Below are 16,975 nucleotides of genomic sequence, written 5' to 3'. Positions count from 1 at the left end.
TATAATTTGATCCTTAAACTTCTTATCAAAGTTAAAATTTTAGTGTAATAAAATTACTAATAGAATAATATCTATTTATTTTGATAATTTAAAATTAAATTACATGAATTATCAATATTCTAATAAATTACTTTTAAAATATTTAAATTTTACTAGAATTTAATTATGATAGAAATTAGAGTAAGTAAAGAAATACTGGCTAATTATTTTTGTATAGACAGTAAAATAATTTTTGCTAAAAATGAAACTTTACCTCAATTTGATTTAAAAACAAGACTAAAAGAGTCTGATACTTAATAATAAATCTAATAATTTAATTTAATTTTTTTATATCAATTTAGTCTTTTGACTATCTTGACTTTGGATAAAAAAAATTTAGTTATGTGGCATTTGTTAAAACTGAAAATTTAATGAAAAAATTAAATACTAAATTTGAAGCGCTAGTTAGATATTGAAATTTTAAATGCTGACTCTAATTAATATGCTTGATAACCGTCATTTCTAGTAATTAAAATTCTTAGTTGGACATATCTAACTTTGTGCTATTAATTTTTAAGTTTTAATTATTCATACAATTTCAAAATAAAAAAAAAGAAAAATTATAAATAAGAATATTTAGAAAAAACAATCTTAATAAGAAAATAATATTTCTAATAAATATTTTAAAAGGATATTATTAAATTTTAAATGAATATTATAAGACTGATAAAATAAAATAACTTTTGTTTATATAAAAGAATTGAATTGAAGACATCAACTTTAACTTAGATGATTTGTCACTATAAAAGTTAAGAGTTTAAAATTTTTTATTTTAAAATTTCAGAATTCAAGCAATCATGAGTGAATATCACGTCTTAAGAGTTTAGGACTTTTAACTTATCATTTAGAAATTTAAGAATATATTACAATTATAAAAAGTCACTTTAACAAAAGATTTTAAAAATTCAATTATTGAGTCTTCAACAGAAATTTTAAGTTAAACATTTTTACTTATCATTTTAAGTGGTTTTGATTTAATTGAAACTTTTAAGTTATGCCCATAATATGTTATCAAATTAACTTAATATTAGAAAGTGTTAAAAATTTTAATTTTAAGTGATAAGTTGGGTTATTAAACTTTTAAGTTATGCACCAAAAATTAAGGGTAAATAGTACAAAACTAGACATAGTTAAAGGCTGTTTAACAAAAATTTTGACTGAAAGAATTTTAGTATAAAATTACAAATAAAGAATGAAAAGATATAGTTTCTAAATATTAAAAAGTAACATAATAAAATATATGAAGAAAATAATAATCACCTTTTAAAAAAATCTCTTATTTTACAATTAGACTGATAGAATTAAGGGTGAAAAATGAGCCGAACCAATTTGAACACGTCATCGTTTAAGCTCTACTCGATAAAATCATATTAGTAATCAAAATCGACCGGAGCTCAAAATATTTTTATTGAACTCGAACGAGTTAAAAAATGAGTTGAGCTCGAGTTAAGTTTGAACCGTTCAGAATAGTAATATTTTTTAATATTTTGCTTATTTTTATTAAATAAGAATAATAAAAATAAAATTTTATCAATAATGAAACTAATTAACAGGAAAAAGACATAAAGAATAATAAGTTCAAAGAGATAAAAAAAATTAAAAACTAAGCAAGAGTATTTTGCCTTACTGAAAATAAAATAAAAAAATTTAGCTCGTAATCTATTATTTTCAAGCTTTAACTTATAAAAAAGATTTCAAATTTATATGAATGTGAATTTATAAAACATATATCATAATTAAGTATAAAATATCTATTCTAATTTATAAGAAATTTATTTTATTTTATTTTTATTATCATATAAAAGAATTAATTTTAAAAATATATATATCTAATCATATTATTATAAATAATTTAAATTATATATAACGAGCCTTAAAGTTTATGACTGTGCCGAACCGAGCTTTTGTCTTCTCAAATTCAGCTCAAATGCTTAACGAGTCTAAAAGTAAGATCAAGCTCAGATCATTATAATTTTGAACGAGCATGAACGAGTTAAAAGACGAGCCAAATCTGAGTCAAGCTAGAACCGTTCAGTCGATCCTGACATCCGACCCGTTTGGAGTAAGCCACATCATGTCAGTATCACAATCTGAGTTTAGTAGTCGGACCCAATATAGGAAAGGAGGCTAACATATCAAGGCTGAGGACAACCTGTGGATAAACAATTATAAAAATCCTAAACATAAAGCTCTATCATTCCCTCATAAAAATCTAAGCAAATCACCACGCCTCCCTAATCTATCAGATAATTATAATAGGATTATCCAGTGGGTAGTTATAAAATACCCTTTATGAATTCTATCACATCTATTAAAGTGTGATTTTAGTATTTTGGCATTAATTTTTTAGCAAAATTTAGATATATCAAGAATCTCACAATAAAGAAGTCCAATTCTAACAAGTTAATCAAATAGGGTCCTAAATTTGCCACACATATCAATAATTTGTGTATACAAATTAATTCCACATCATGTGATGTATGTGAATGTAATCTCCTTGAACTTCAAAAAGCCACTCAAGGCAAATCTTCAACTCAATTAACCTGCCAGAATTGGCAATGGCAAGAGGACCCATTATCTGAAAGATATGATCTCTGGTGGTTGGCCATGCATTGGTATAAGGGAAAATATATAATGACTACATACCTAACTAGTTTAATTTTCGGTATGTGTTTAATAATGATAAACTGAACTGAGTCAAATCTAATATAATATAAAATCTAAGATGGGTTCGAACTCAAAATTTAAGACCAAAAATTCAAACCCACATTTTTAATTTTTCTACATGAACTCCAATATATAGAAATACCTAAGTGACAACTTGAATAAATTCCATGGTTATATTATTATAAATCATAATATTTCAGTATAACATGACTTAAATATAATTAATAAAATAAAGTGTGGTTCCTAAATTATATATGAAATCAGATTAGTTATATATACCTGCTAGTTATTTAAGTTAAAAATTATATAAATATTCAAAACTCGACAAGCTAGAATTTGCCACTTCAACAAAATTAGTATATAATTTTTATATCCTGAGATATAAAAATAAAAAATAACCCCAATCCTAGAAAATTTAATATCAATTAACTAAAACGTTAATTAATTGAAATAATAATAAGGTGCAATATGTGGATAAACCAGTAGCAGGGGGGGCTCCACCTGTAGTTTATGGCCTCATTTAAGTCCTGGTTAATTCATGAGCAATGCATTTCTGGAAGAATTAAGAAAAAGGCATAAACAGGCAGGGAAATACTTTTGCAAATGATATGATAGCTATGATGTGTACATTCTATCTAACCATATATAATTCAGGGGTTCGGTAGATGGTAGAGAGTTTGGATACAAATTGAATAATTTAGTATTATGTATATATAGATATTATAATGACATGTTATATGTGATTTTTATAATTATATTGAGAATTAATTATGATATTATATGTTAATATGGATATGGCAATATATTCCTTATTTAAAGTAAGATTTTTATTATTATATTACTTAATTTACATACTATGTAATTATAAATTATTTTATTTTCTTAAAATATATTTTTAATTTATATTTATATGTGTGAAGATATAAATAAATAATAATAGAAAATCAAAAATAAGAATTCTAGGAATCTATGAATACAAACAAAATTCAAAAAAACTTACTACATGTGATGAATTTGTCGTTTCAACTGCAATAAGTGAGTAAAAGAATAATAAAATTTTATATATATGTGTTAAAAGTTAAAACATAAATAGAATTAAGATAATAACAATATTTAAATCATAAATATGATTACTTAAAGGATGCAAACATACCAATAACTTATTGATCTAATAAACTAAATAGTGTTATAAAATAAAGAATAAAAAAAAATAGTGTTGTAAAATAAAGAATAGAGAATAATATATATATATATATATATATATATATATATATATATATATATATTTTTTTATAGGTGTAAAGAGTTACAGAGATAGAGTTTTATTTACATAAAGAAATCTATCTATAGAGATAATGATAAACATCTAATAGAATCAAATATTTTAAATTTATTATAATACTCCCTATTGGATGTCTATTATAATGAATATGCATCGTTAAAATCTTACTAAGAAAGACTTTATGGGAAAAAATCTTACTGAAGAAAAAAAAGTACATTGTTCATGTAGAAGCTTGTGGCATAACACTGCCTCGTTAAAAACTTTGCTAGGAAAATCCAATAGGACAAAACTTAAGCTAAGGAAAAACCAGTACAGTGTATCAAAATCTTTTCCCTCATGAAAATATGACTTCTAACAAAGATCTTTTTATCGTCGCATGCCAATTTTGTTCACTAACTTCTCAAATATTATTGTAGGGAGTTTTTTATAAACAAATATTTTAAATTATCAATAGATCGAATTTGATGAACATCTAAAACTCCTTATCTTTGAAGCTCATGTGTGAAAAAGAACTTTGGCGAAATGTATTTGGTTCTATTTCCTTTTAATATATCATCCTTTGAGTTATGCAATACAAGCAACATTATCTTCATATAGCAATGTTGGGCTTCCTTTATCAAATGGGAGATACATGTCTTTTTTATATGTTGGATCATAAATCTCAACTATATGCATTATCTACTAACCTCGTGCATTGTCAATATTTCAGCATAATTAGATGATGTGGCAGTTAGAGTTTGCTTAGTAGAACACTAAAATATAGCAGTGCCACCATATGTAAACAAGTAACCTGTTTGTGATCAAGCTTTATATGGATCAGATAAATATTCAGTATCTGCATATCCAATTAATTCTTACTTCGAGTCTTGTGGATAAAATAAGTACATATCAGATGTACCATGTAAATAATGGTGTTTTACACCATTCCAATATCTTCGAGTTGGTGAGGAACTATATCTTACCAACAAATTCATAGACAATGCTATATCAGGTCTTGTACAATTAGCAAGATACATTAATACTCCAATAGCACTGAGATATGATACTTGTGGACCAAGTATTTCTTCACCATCATCTCAAGGACAAAAATGGTCATTTTCCACATCCGAATGTCTAACATTCTTGGAAGAATTAATTGGATGAGATTTATCCATATTAAAATATTTTAATATCTTTTCAATATAAGTTGAAAGATGAATAAAAATCCCTCCAAATAGATATTTGATCTGTAGGCTGAGACAAAATTTTGTTCATCCAAAATTTTTCATTTCAAATGTATTTTTTAAATAAGTTACTATTTTTTTTAACTCTTCAAGAGTCCCAATGATATTTAAACCATCAACATAAATAGCAATTATAGCAAAACCAAAATTTGTTTTCTTAATAAAAACACATGGCAAATTGAATTGTTAGTATATCATTCCTTCAAAAGATATTCACTTAGGCGGTTATACCATATTCGTCGAGATTGTTTTAATCCAAACAAGGATTTCTGTAGCTTAATTGAATACATTTATCGAGATTTTGAGCTACATGCTTTAAGCATTTTTAGTCCTTTAGGAACTTTTATATAAATGAAATTATCAAGTGATCCATATAAATAAGCTCTAACAATGTCCATAAGATGCATATGAAATCTTTCTAAACTTATCAGGCTAATTAAAAATCTAAATGTAATTGCATTTATAATTGGAGAATAAGTTTCTTCATAATCAATGAAAGGTCTTCGCGAGAATCCTTATGCTATAAGTCATGCTTTTATCTCACAATTTCATTTTTCTCATTGTGTTTATGCACAAAAACTCATTTATAGCGTACTAGCTTAATATCTTTAGGTGTTAAAATAATGAGCCCAAAGATTTAGTATTTTTCTAATGAGTTTAATTCTGTCTGGATTGCATCTTTCCATTTAGGCAAATAATTTCTTTGTCGATATTAAATGACAGACTTATGTTCAATGTCCTCACTCTATTTTGCTATATCAATTGTCACTGCATATACAAATACATTGTAGACAATAGTTTTACTTTGATCCCATTTCTTATCTGAAGTGACATAGTTAGTTGATATCTTATCATTTTCATCATTTTCAAGCACTTAAACCTCTTATAGGGTTACTTGTTTATCTATGTCTTCTATTATAGACTCTTTAGGAACATAAATTTTGGAACTGTCACTTGATTTATTATTCTCTTTTCCTTCTTGGATTTTTATCCTTGGAGCAATGTGGCCTACCATGCTTCTGGTGTGTCATGGACTTATTTGCTATAATATTAACATGTTATCCTACTGAGAAATTAATTCTAACTAGAGCATTTTCAGCTGGTATATGAGATTTAATAACTTTTTTTAGATCACAAAATGCATCTCGAAATTGGTTTGCTATACTTTGCAAATGCATGATCCTTTAAACTTCTAATTCGCATTGTTTTGGATAAGAATCAAGATGATTTAAAGATGGCTCATTCTAAACAATTTATTTATCTAATTACTTGTTCTCTCTCCCCTAACTTAAGAAACAAAGCCTTATTAAAATATCAATCATTAAATCTCGCAGTAAAGAAATCCTCTAGCTCGAGATATTTAATTATAGATGGAGATTCATATCCAATATATATTCTCAATCTCCTTCAAAGTCCTATTTCTGTGCAATGTGGGGTCAATTGGGACATAAACAGCACATCCAAAAGTTCTCAAATAGAAAATATTTGGCTCCTAGTCAGAAACCAATTATTATGATGAAAGTCTATAATATCTAGTTGGCCTTATGTGAGTAATAGTTGATGCATATAAATTTGCATGTCCCTTAGCAATTATTAGGAGGTTTATTTTCATAAGCAATAGTCTAACTATTAATTAGAGACGTTTAATAATAGATTCTGCTATACTATTTTGGGTATGAACATGAACTACTAGATGCTCAATAGTTCTTCCAATTAAAATGCAAAAATTATTAAAAGCCTTAGATGTAAATTCATTAGTATTATCAAGACGAATTGTCTCAATAGTATATTATGAAAACTATGCTCTTATTCGAATTATTTGAGCAATTGATCGAGTAAATGTCAGATTTCAAATTTATAATAAATATACATGTGACCATCTTGTTGATGCATCTATTAACACCATAAAATATCTAAATGGCCCATATGTTAGATGAATTAGTCCATATATATAACCTTGTATACATTCCCGAAATCTGGATGATTCATTTTGGATTTTATTCGGTGAAGGTCTAATAATCAGCTTTCCTTGAGAGCAAACCAAATATGAGAATTTATTAAAAATTGAAAAATCTTATGGTTCTTCAATGGATGAACATATGAGCTTCCAATAAATTTTTGCATCATTGTTGATCCAAGATGACCTATTCGATCATGCCAAATAAGAAAAATATTTGGGTCAGTAAACTTCTGGTTTATTACCACATTTGTTTCAATAGTACACATATATGTATAATATAAGCCAAAAGAGAAAATATATAATTTCTCTAATACACATTTCTTTCCATTGTGAGAGTTGTAATATAGAGATATTCAATATTTTTCACATTTGTAGTTTCAATATGATATCCATTTTGGCAAATATCTTTAAAGCTCAATAAAATTTTACGAGATTTTCGGAAGAACAATGTGTTTTTAATAAAGAAATATGTAACTCTAGGTAGTAATGTATTTGCTCTTCCAGAGCCTTCAGTTATTTTTTCACTACCAGATACTGTATTGATATAAAAAAATTTCCATTATTAAGTGAGAACAATATTTCGTATCCTTTAATATAGTGTGCGTGATAATATTATCTGCAAGATATAAATCTGTATTATTTTTTTCTTAATCTACTAATGATTAAGTAGGATCCATAATGTTTTACTTTTCTATATAAAAAATAAATAACACGTCAATTAGTATCAATCTTTTAGAGACTAATATATTTAGTTCTTCAGAAATATAAAGATATTAATTCCTTAATAAATTAGGATACTAGATTTCAATATACTTAATTTTTTAAGAATTCATACATTTAGTTAATTAATTAATTAATTCCTTAAGAACTAAAACTAATACTAGTTTTTTAGGAACTAAAATTTATAGTACAAGTCCTTTAGAAACTAAAATTTATGATATAAGTTCTTCAGAAATTATATATAACACTAGTTCTTCAGGAACTAGAAATTAATTAATATTAATTAATATCAAATAATATATCTAAAATAAATAAATTAAAATAAGATAGAAATAAAATAAAACTATGATTCTAGAATTATAATTGCAATATAAACTAGTATTTAGCTAAAACAAAAAAATCTAGTAGAATTTCAAAAGCCACAAAAATAAAATAAACAAATATGTGTTATATACTACCAAAATGGATCTTGTAAATTCAATAATGAATTCAATAAAAATAGAGTATAGCCCCATTCAATTTTTTTTTTAAAATATATGAAAAAAATAACTCTACCTTGAATCTTGTTTTAAGCAATCATGCAGATAACGTATTGTAAAATAAAGAATAATAAAGAGTGTTATGAAATAAAGGACAAGAACAAAAAAAATAAAGAGAGAAGATAGAATAATTTTTCTATATGTGTATATGTGTGTGTATATGTGTATATTCCATTGATTAGCACCTATTTATAGATGTAAAGAGTTATAGAAAAAGAGTTATATTTACATTAAAAAAAAATCTATCTATAGACATAATGATAGATATTCAATATAACCCAAATACTTTAATATTCTCATAACAAATAAAAAAAGAAAATAAATTTTCTTAAAAGTGTAATTAAATATAAAATATTTTTTAACTTCATATCTATGTATGTAAGTATTTAATAAAATGAAGGGTAAAATAATTTAGTTAACATGGTTGAAATTGTAAATTCACTCAGATTTTTAAAATATTGATTTTGGCAGGAAGTGTTTTCATTTCAAATATTATGCTTTGCTTTTCGTTTCTTATCCCTTTCCTAATGTCTTTCCTCTTCTAACTCATCTCAAATATTTGTATGTTATTATATATAACATATATGAAAAGAAAAATATTATTCATATATCATATTGTGCTGGCTATTACATATTTTATTAGGTATTATTGAATTTATATTTGAGTAGGATTGAAACTACCAACATTAATAGATAAACACAAAAATTGATAATGGATTAAAACTAGTCTTTTTCTTTAAAGAAGTGATAGGTAAACTTACTAATGAAATTAAATCTAATTATATTTGAATTTAGTAAAAGTATTTATAAATGAATTATTATTATTTATAGTGTGCATAAAAAGATGATTATTGTATATTATATAACCCTATTATTCATTAGTCATCTATAAACATAATAAAAATAAAAAGAGATTAATATGAAAATATAATAACTTACTATATAAATGTCTATTATTATTTGCCTGACATGTTTTAAATTTTGGAAAACATTAATGTTTTCTTTGTCTATTATAGTTTTTCTTAAATAGCCTATGCTGTAGGTGGTTGGATCTCAAATAATAAAAACCAACTTCGGCTTTAGAATTCAAGCTTACATCTTTAATTGATTTACTCGAAAAGTATATTTAATGTTTTTTGGTTTAATTTAGTGAAGATAATTATTAAATTGGGTTAGGTTAACATATTACTGTGATGAAATATGTATAAAATTGTATTAGGGCTTTTTTGGTTCAACTAATAAGTAAAACTGATAGCTGATAGTTAATAATGGATTGTTGCTAGGTAATAGTTTATAGCTGATTTGTATAACTATTTAGTAAATATTTTAAAATTATTACTATCATTATATAAAATGATCAATATGAATTTAATTTATATTTAAACTCATAATATATAAATATAGAAAAAAAATTATATAAAAGATATTTATATACAATAATGTGAATTAGGAATGATCATAGTTCGATTGACTAAATCGTTGGGCATTTTTAAAAACTTAAGTTTATATATCAGTTTATAAATTTATTAACCTTAAATCTAAATGACTAACTGATATTTAGGTACAACTAACCGAATTTTTCAAATTTTAACAATATTAAAGTTTACAATTTTTTTCTTAAACAAAATTTTAATAGTTTAGAATGTTTTTCCTTGTCTTCAATTAGTCAATAAATTAATAATAGTAATAATAATAACAATATAATTAATATAATATTATTTAAAATTAAAATTATTTTTAGTTAAAGATAATTTATTAATTATATTTACATAAATTAATAGTAGATATATAAACATTACACATAATTAGTAATTATAACAGATATAATAATTACACATCAATATTTTATATATATATATATATATATATATATATATTCGGACGGTTAATCAATCTATGAGTTTTTTAATGTAGAAAACCGAAACTAAAATTTGAAAACTAAACTTTTCTAAAAGAATCGAAATAGAAATCATCAGTTTGATTAACATATTTTATTGGTATGATTTTTCAGTTTCAAATCAGTTTTTCTAGCTTTTTTTATCACTACTACTGTGAATTAAATATACAACTATAAAATAGTTTTATAATACTATAACATTATCAGCATGTAATGAATAAAAATCAAAACGGCATGTTGTGAATAAACGTATAGAATTTTAACAGGATAATTTTTCTTTCTGAAAACAAAACGAGGCAAAAGCCTAGAAACTTAAATAGCAATATTTCTATTGTAAACAACATCACTAATATCCTACCTAATCCAAGGCATCAAACTAGAGGAAGGAGAATTCAATCTGTGGCATCCCAGAGGATAAACACCAGCTGTACCTGTAAGAAAATCAGTGCAAAATTTGCCTCATATCACCAATTGACCAAAAAAAAATATTAAAAAGAGCTAATTTTATCAGCTACTACTTTAGTTTGAATTAACCATTAATAATTGATATAAAATTTTCACCAAATAAGTTTTATTCAAATGTTAGATATAAATCAGCTGAACTAAATACCCAATTTTAAATATGATAAATTACTAATTACTTCCCATTTCTTTTTGCTAAAATGGTTTAAGTTTTTGGAGAATATCATCTTAATTCACCAGCACTATTTTTTTCAAGTAACATCCTGTTAGATGTATTTAGAAAACTAGTAATAAGCAAATATTTAACTGTTTTAACAGAATAAAAACTTATATAATAAGAAACCTTTTTATGTAAATACCATTGATAATTATTTTATAACTAAATGCATAATTATTTGTTAAAAAAAGGGCTAAATATAATACATATGGAAGAGGAATACATAATCTAATATTTAAGGCATTCTTATATAGGATACAAGTGTCATTTTAGAGCAAAGGGAAGGTGTGGGAGTCCAAATTAAAGAGTTAATTAAAAAAGATCAAACCTAACACAAACATAAAGCATCAATTGATAAGCAAGTAATCAAAGATTAGAAAGGAGAAAAAAAAAAAAAAAAGGGGTTCTCATCAGACAAGTGGGTAACTGAACCATGTGCCATCATGTGGTTGTTGGCCCCCCATCCCCTTAGGTGGGTCCACTAACCCACTTCTCCAACCCTATTCCTTGAAAAGGATTTTTAATTTAGAGTGGCTAATTTTTTTCTTAAGAAAAATTATATGTTTCTTTCTCTTTGCATTTAGAGCGCGTGGACTCCACGTATCCTCTCAAACGATTGGAAACACAGCACGTCTTCGCTGTTCAGGTGGGCTTAAATATCTATTCCGGGAATAAAGCAATGAGGCGGAGCATAATCATACATGAATTTTTATCACACAATAGAGATTGCGTGAAGTACACGTTCCCTAATGGAAATAGACAACATGGGTGCAACTTTATTGTAAGAGGAAAAAAGAACACTTAAAGAATTAAAAAGAAAATAAACAAAGCGAAATTATACTTTGAAGTAATCAAATTGAGTAAAGATTAAAAATTTTCCTTTTATCTGAAAAGAAAAGGATAAATAAAATTTAATAATTCCAAATTCTAAAATACACTCTAGCCGTCCAAATTCAATCCCTACCACCACTACTGACCCTCATTATCTAAAATATATTCCTTCTATATTTGCACCCCTCAAGATTCATAATACCCATTACCCAGAACAGATCTTTCTTTCTCTATTTTAGGCCTTTTAGGATTATAGAGAGCTTAACATAGCTTTGAGATTTTATTTTTTTCTTTGCCTTTTGTCCTTACCAAGCAAGAGGTCCCTCTTTGTGTCAGAAGAAAATCTCAACTTCCAATCTCCAATGCTCATTTGTCCTTCTTCCCATCATTCATGCCCAATAAAGTGAGTTGTGTCAGAGTTAGTTAGTACTAGGATTTCACACAGGATTATTTATTTGATTGTTATTCACATACACTTTTAACACACAGTTGCTACTATATAGCCTCCTCTCTCCTTACCCTCTTCAAGAAAACCCTAGTTTCTTTTCTTATTGATCTCTCTCTCCCAGTTTATGATCATGGCTTCCAAGGAGAAACTGACATTAAAGAAACACTCTAATACTAAAACCAGATTTACCCGTAGATTCCTTGCTTCTCTTTTGAGGATGAGAAGAGCTAATAATAACAGTAATACAAGAGTTGGTTATGCTTCTTCCCATGAAGAAATCCGTAGAAGAAGTCATAGAATAAAGATTGCTTCTTATTCATCCATGGCCCGTGCCGTCGGGTCGAGAAGGGTTTGGAGCAGAGCACTTCTTCTGAAGCTAAGAAATCGAGCCAAGTTACAGGGAATTCTGAGGAATAAATGTTTCGCTCTGAAGAAGAAGAGGAAACTTATGGTTAAAAGTAAAGTTCCGGGTGAGATGAGTAAGGCTGACACGCTTCGGACGCTTGTTCCTGGTGGTGAAACCATGGATTTTTGCAAGTTACTGGAGGAAACTGCAAGCTATATGAAATGTCTTGCTACTCAGGTTAAAGTTATGCAAAGTATAGTGGATCGCTACCCGAAATGAAAGATAGTTACATACATATGAAGATCAAAACAAGGACAAGAGAAAGATGAGTATAAAGAATAATAAAGAAAGAAAACATTCTGTAGAAGACATGTAAGGGATCGAGGTCGGATGGCAACCGGTGAGTATCATCTAAAGTATAATATAGATTATTGGTACGGTATACACATGTGTAAATCAATCAAAGTATAGCAATTCATCTGTCCTTTTTGAACGCGGTTTGGAAGTCACAGACTCATTACCATGAGTTTTTGTTTTGTTTGTACATAGATAAAAAAAAAAAAAAACTGACAGAACAGCTTTGTTAACTATTAATTATGTTATTTGTGTATTCTTTTTCTTTGTGATTCTCCCTTTCTGCAGCATCAAGACAGGATGGTATGCACATACTACATGCACGAAGTCTGGATTCTGAATATATGTATATATATATATGTAGGATCTGATTGTTTGTTACGATGCAGGTTAGCATGTAATTCTTTGGCATGGTTGATCATAAAGGTAAAAGAAAAAGACTTATGTTTGAAAGTTCTGTGATCCTAGTTTAAGGTGGGCAGAAGACCTAATAATAAGAAATTAAACTTGTACTCTAGAACAGATTTTCAAGAAGTCTTGAAGTTAATTTGTTCATTTTTTTTAATTATTTTTTCTCTTATCCTTCAGCGAAATGTGTAAGGTCTTAAATCTTAATACTTCTGTAACATTTTTGCTTTCATCTTTAAACTTTATTACATTTTCATATGCATATATGTAGAAGTATGATTTAATCACTCCATTTGTCAAGTTTTTTTTCAGATTATTTTGTTTTCTTAAAGAGAAAATGAAAGAAAGGAAAACTTTAATTTGCCCCTCAAATTTGCCATATTACACTAATCATACCTTGCTTTTTAATATTATATTAGACCCTTTTATAGTTTGTAGTAATGTACTTATTGCATTAGTTAAGACCTTATTTTTAATACTATACTAGAGTTCCTTTATAATTTATAATCATATATTTATTTCTCTTCTGTTATTTTTTCTATTAATTTTATTATTAAGTTAAAATGAAAGATAAAAATGTATTCCAATTACGTAATAAAAAATAAAGGAGTAATTACTATTTCTCCTTTGAGGTTTCTATGTTATACTAATTAGTCTCTCACATTTCAATATTATACTACTCCTATAGTTTATAATAATTTCTAACTCCTCAATTTTATTTGTTATGTTTGGGTAATTCTGCCTCATTTTGACTGAAACATCTCTCTTTCATTTCTATCTATATATTGTTTATACTTTCAATAAATAATATAAGTTCCTCAAAATTAATAACTATAGTGCATATTTTCAATAAAATCATTAACTTATTGTATTGTATTCTTTGAATTTTATAATCTATTGAATTATTTTAAATTTATAATTTAGTTAAATTTTAAATTTAAATATGTAAATAGTTATAGTTACTATAAAAGTTAATATTTTAAAAAATACTAAAATAAATAACTAATAATTTAAATTATTTAATTATTTGTATAAATTTAAATAATTCAATTAAATTATAAAATTTAGTGAATATAATATAATTGGCTCAATATAGTATTAAAATAAAATTATAGCTATGAAATGTTAAAGATTTACATTATGAATTGAAAATATAAGTATAAGAAAATTAAAAAGAAACTTGTCTCTTAACGAAGAAACTAATAAAAAAGAAGACTTGATATATATATTACAAATTATAGGGAGAATTCAACACAGTAAATCAAAATTGAGGCAAACCTCAAGAGAAAAATAGTTATTATCCTTCTATCTTTGTTTTTTTTTTTTTTGGTTAATTAGAGGATATTCTTTTCTTTCATTTTTACTTAACTCTAGAACTAATAAAAAGATGATAAAAAAAAAAAGAAATTAATATTATATTATTAAGAATTTCAAATTTAGGGCATCTATTATTTTTATAAAAAAAAAAAAAAAGAAACTGAATACTGTTGGAATAACACATTTGATCAGAAAGCAATGAAAAACTATTCCTTCAATTTGTCTACTTTGGAAGTTTAGAAAGAATGTTTGCTTTGGACAAGCATCAGAATGGCATGTTGCACATGGTGGACCCATTGCTTCCCTAATACGCATTATTCATCAATTAAGACTACTGATATCGCATAATAGACTAGGCTTTATGCACCAATCGCCAATTTCTCAAGCTTCTTAATGCCTACGAGAAATAATTGTCAAGATTTCTCTTTAGCATTTAGTTATTAATAAATTATAATACAGTAAATCTAATTTAATTAAGATCTCGATTTCTAATCTTGGATATACTGGTGCGTTAAAATTTTTAAAAATAATATTTTACCACCTATAAAGATTTTGTCTAATATATTTTAATTATTTTAAATTATTAAATAATTTAAATAAATACTAAATATATATTTAAATTTGAATAAATTATTTCTCCTTATCCATACCAAAAGAAAAAGTTATTATAGCACACCATAATTATTATTCTTAAATTTTGACCATTTAATTAATTTAATATTTTAACTTTTAATATAATTTAATAGACACTAAAAATTTTTTTTTGTAATATTTTAATAATTTTTTATATGTATCTTTATTCAACATATCGATATATATTATATAAATATTTTTAATGTTATTAAAACATAAAGCTAAAATATAAATTAAATTAAATTAAATATTAAATTATTAAATTAACAAATCAATGCAAGTTAAGGAACATAGATATATTTATTCATGTATGTTAATTAATATATAAAATCAAGAATAGAGAATGACGTAGAACATATAGATAAGATAATAAGAGTCTCTTCTAACTTAAAACAATCAAGTTCAAAGCACATCTAGCAAGTTTCTACAATATCATTCTTCTCCTCCTAAATGTTACCATCTTAGCTGGCAAGGCGTGGAATTTAGATTTCATATTGAAGCTATGAGGTTTTATGAAGGATTTTACATGGATTTAGTCTTTCCCATCTTAATGTTTAATTTTTGAGATGTGATATAAGGTTTATAACAATTGATACCAAAGTCACCCACTATACTTCCCAATTGTAAATGATAGGCATAGTAGTGATATTGGTATTATAGGACTATAGTATTTGCCCGAAGCTAGATTTATTTAGCCTAAAGTCCTCTAATGCAAAGCCATCCGACGTGGGTTGTTATGATCCCAGTTGACAAGAGTATAAAACTTGAATTCCACATTTTAAATATGAGATTTCAATAAGTAATTAAAATAGGGTTGAGTTTGTTCCATTGAAATATGGTACTGCTAAGTTCAATGACATAATTAAAACGCCAGTTCTTCTGTGCTATTAATATATATATATATTTGTGTGTGTGTGTGTTTGACTTATAAATAGATTATTTAAAACGTCATTGACCACATACAAGAAATCAAGTTCTCCTCACGAGAGTGGGGCACTTTCATTTATGAGTATAAAGCATTGAATTGAATAAATATGAAATACATGCCCAATCCATTGCTCTAGCATATTTTTTTTCTTTTTATTTTTTCTAAATACTCTATAACATATAAACATAAAGAAAACTTGTATAAAAATATAATAAAATAAAACATAAAAGAATATAGTGAATTATATATTCGAACGTTTATATATATATATATATATATATAACTGATATATGCCAAAAAAATCTAACACATAGGTAAAGTGACAATATGTAATGCTTATTGTACTTTTGTTATTAATTTATAAATATAATTATTGTATTAACTAATAAGTTACTGTCATAATTAAACAATTATAATTTTGAAAAAAAAATTAATATTTTAAAAATAGAAAAATAGTAAAATTTTAAAAACAAATTATTAAGAAAGTACCTTAAAATAATAAATTAATTCTGATATTTTCATTTATTATTTTTCTTTAGCTTTTATCTAATCAAATTAAATATGTATGATTTCCTAAAGTACGGTTTTAATTTTTTTGAATTAAAAAATATTTATAATTAAAGTAGTAATAACAATCTATCCAATACATTGGTAGGCACTTAATAATATTAAAAAAAAAAACTAGGCCTTAAAATATGTCAATG

General features: G+C 25.4%; 1 protein-coding gene across 1 annotated transcript; it reads left to right on the top strand.

The window, feature by feature from the left end:
- Window positions 1–12,011: 12,011 nt before the first annotated feature.
- On the top strand, window positions 12,012–13,257 carry LOC8288617 (transcription factor IBH1). Its single transcript, XM_002535641.4, has one exon. It carries the CDS (start codon window positions 12,410–12,412, stop codon window positions 12,908–12,910), a length of 501 nt encoding a protein of 166 aa, XP_002535687.2. The 5' UTR covers window positions 12,012–12,409; the 3' UTR covers window positions 12,911–13,257.
- Window positions 13,258–16,975: the final 3,718 nt, after the last annotated feature.

This window comes from Ricinus communis, chromosome 8, assembly GCF_019578655.1.
Source record: "Ricinus communis isolate WT05 ecotype wild-type chromosome 8, ASM1957865v1, whole genome shotgun sequence".
In the NCBI taxonomy this organism is placed as follows: Eukaryota; Viridiplantae; Streptophyta; class Magnoliopsida; order Malpighiales; family Euphorbiaceae; genus Ricinus; species Ricinus communis.
Note: the sequence above shows the minus strand (reverse complement) of the source record. Positions and strands in the feature narration are given on the sequence as shown.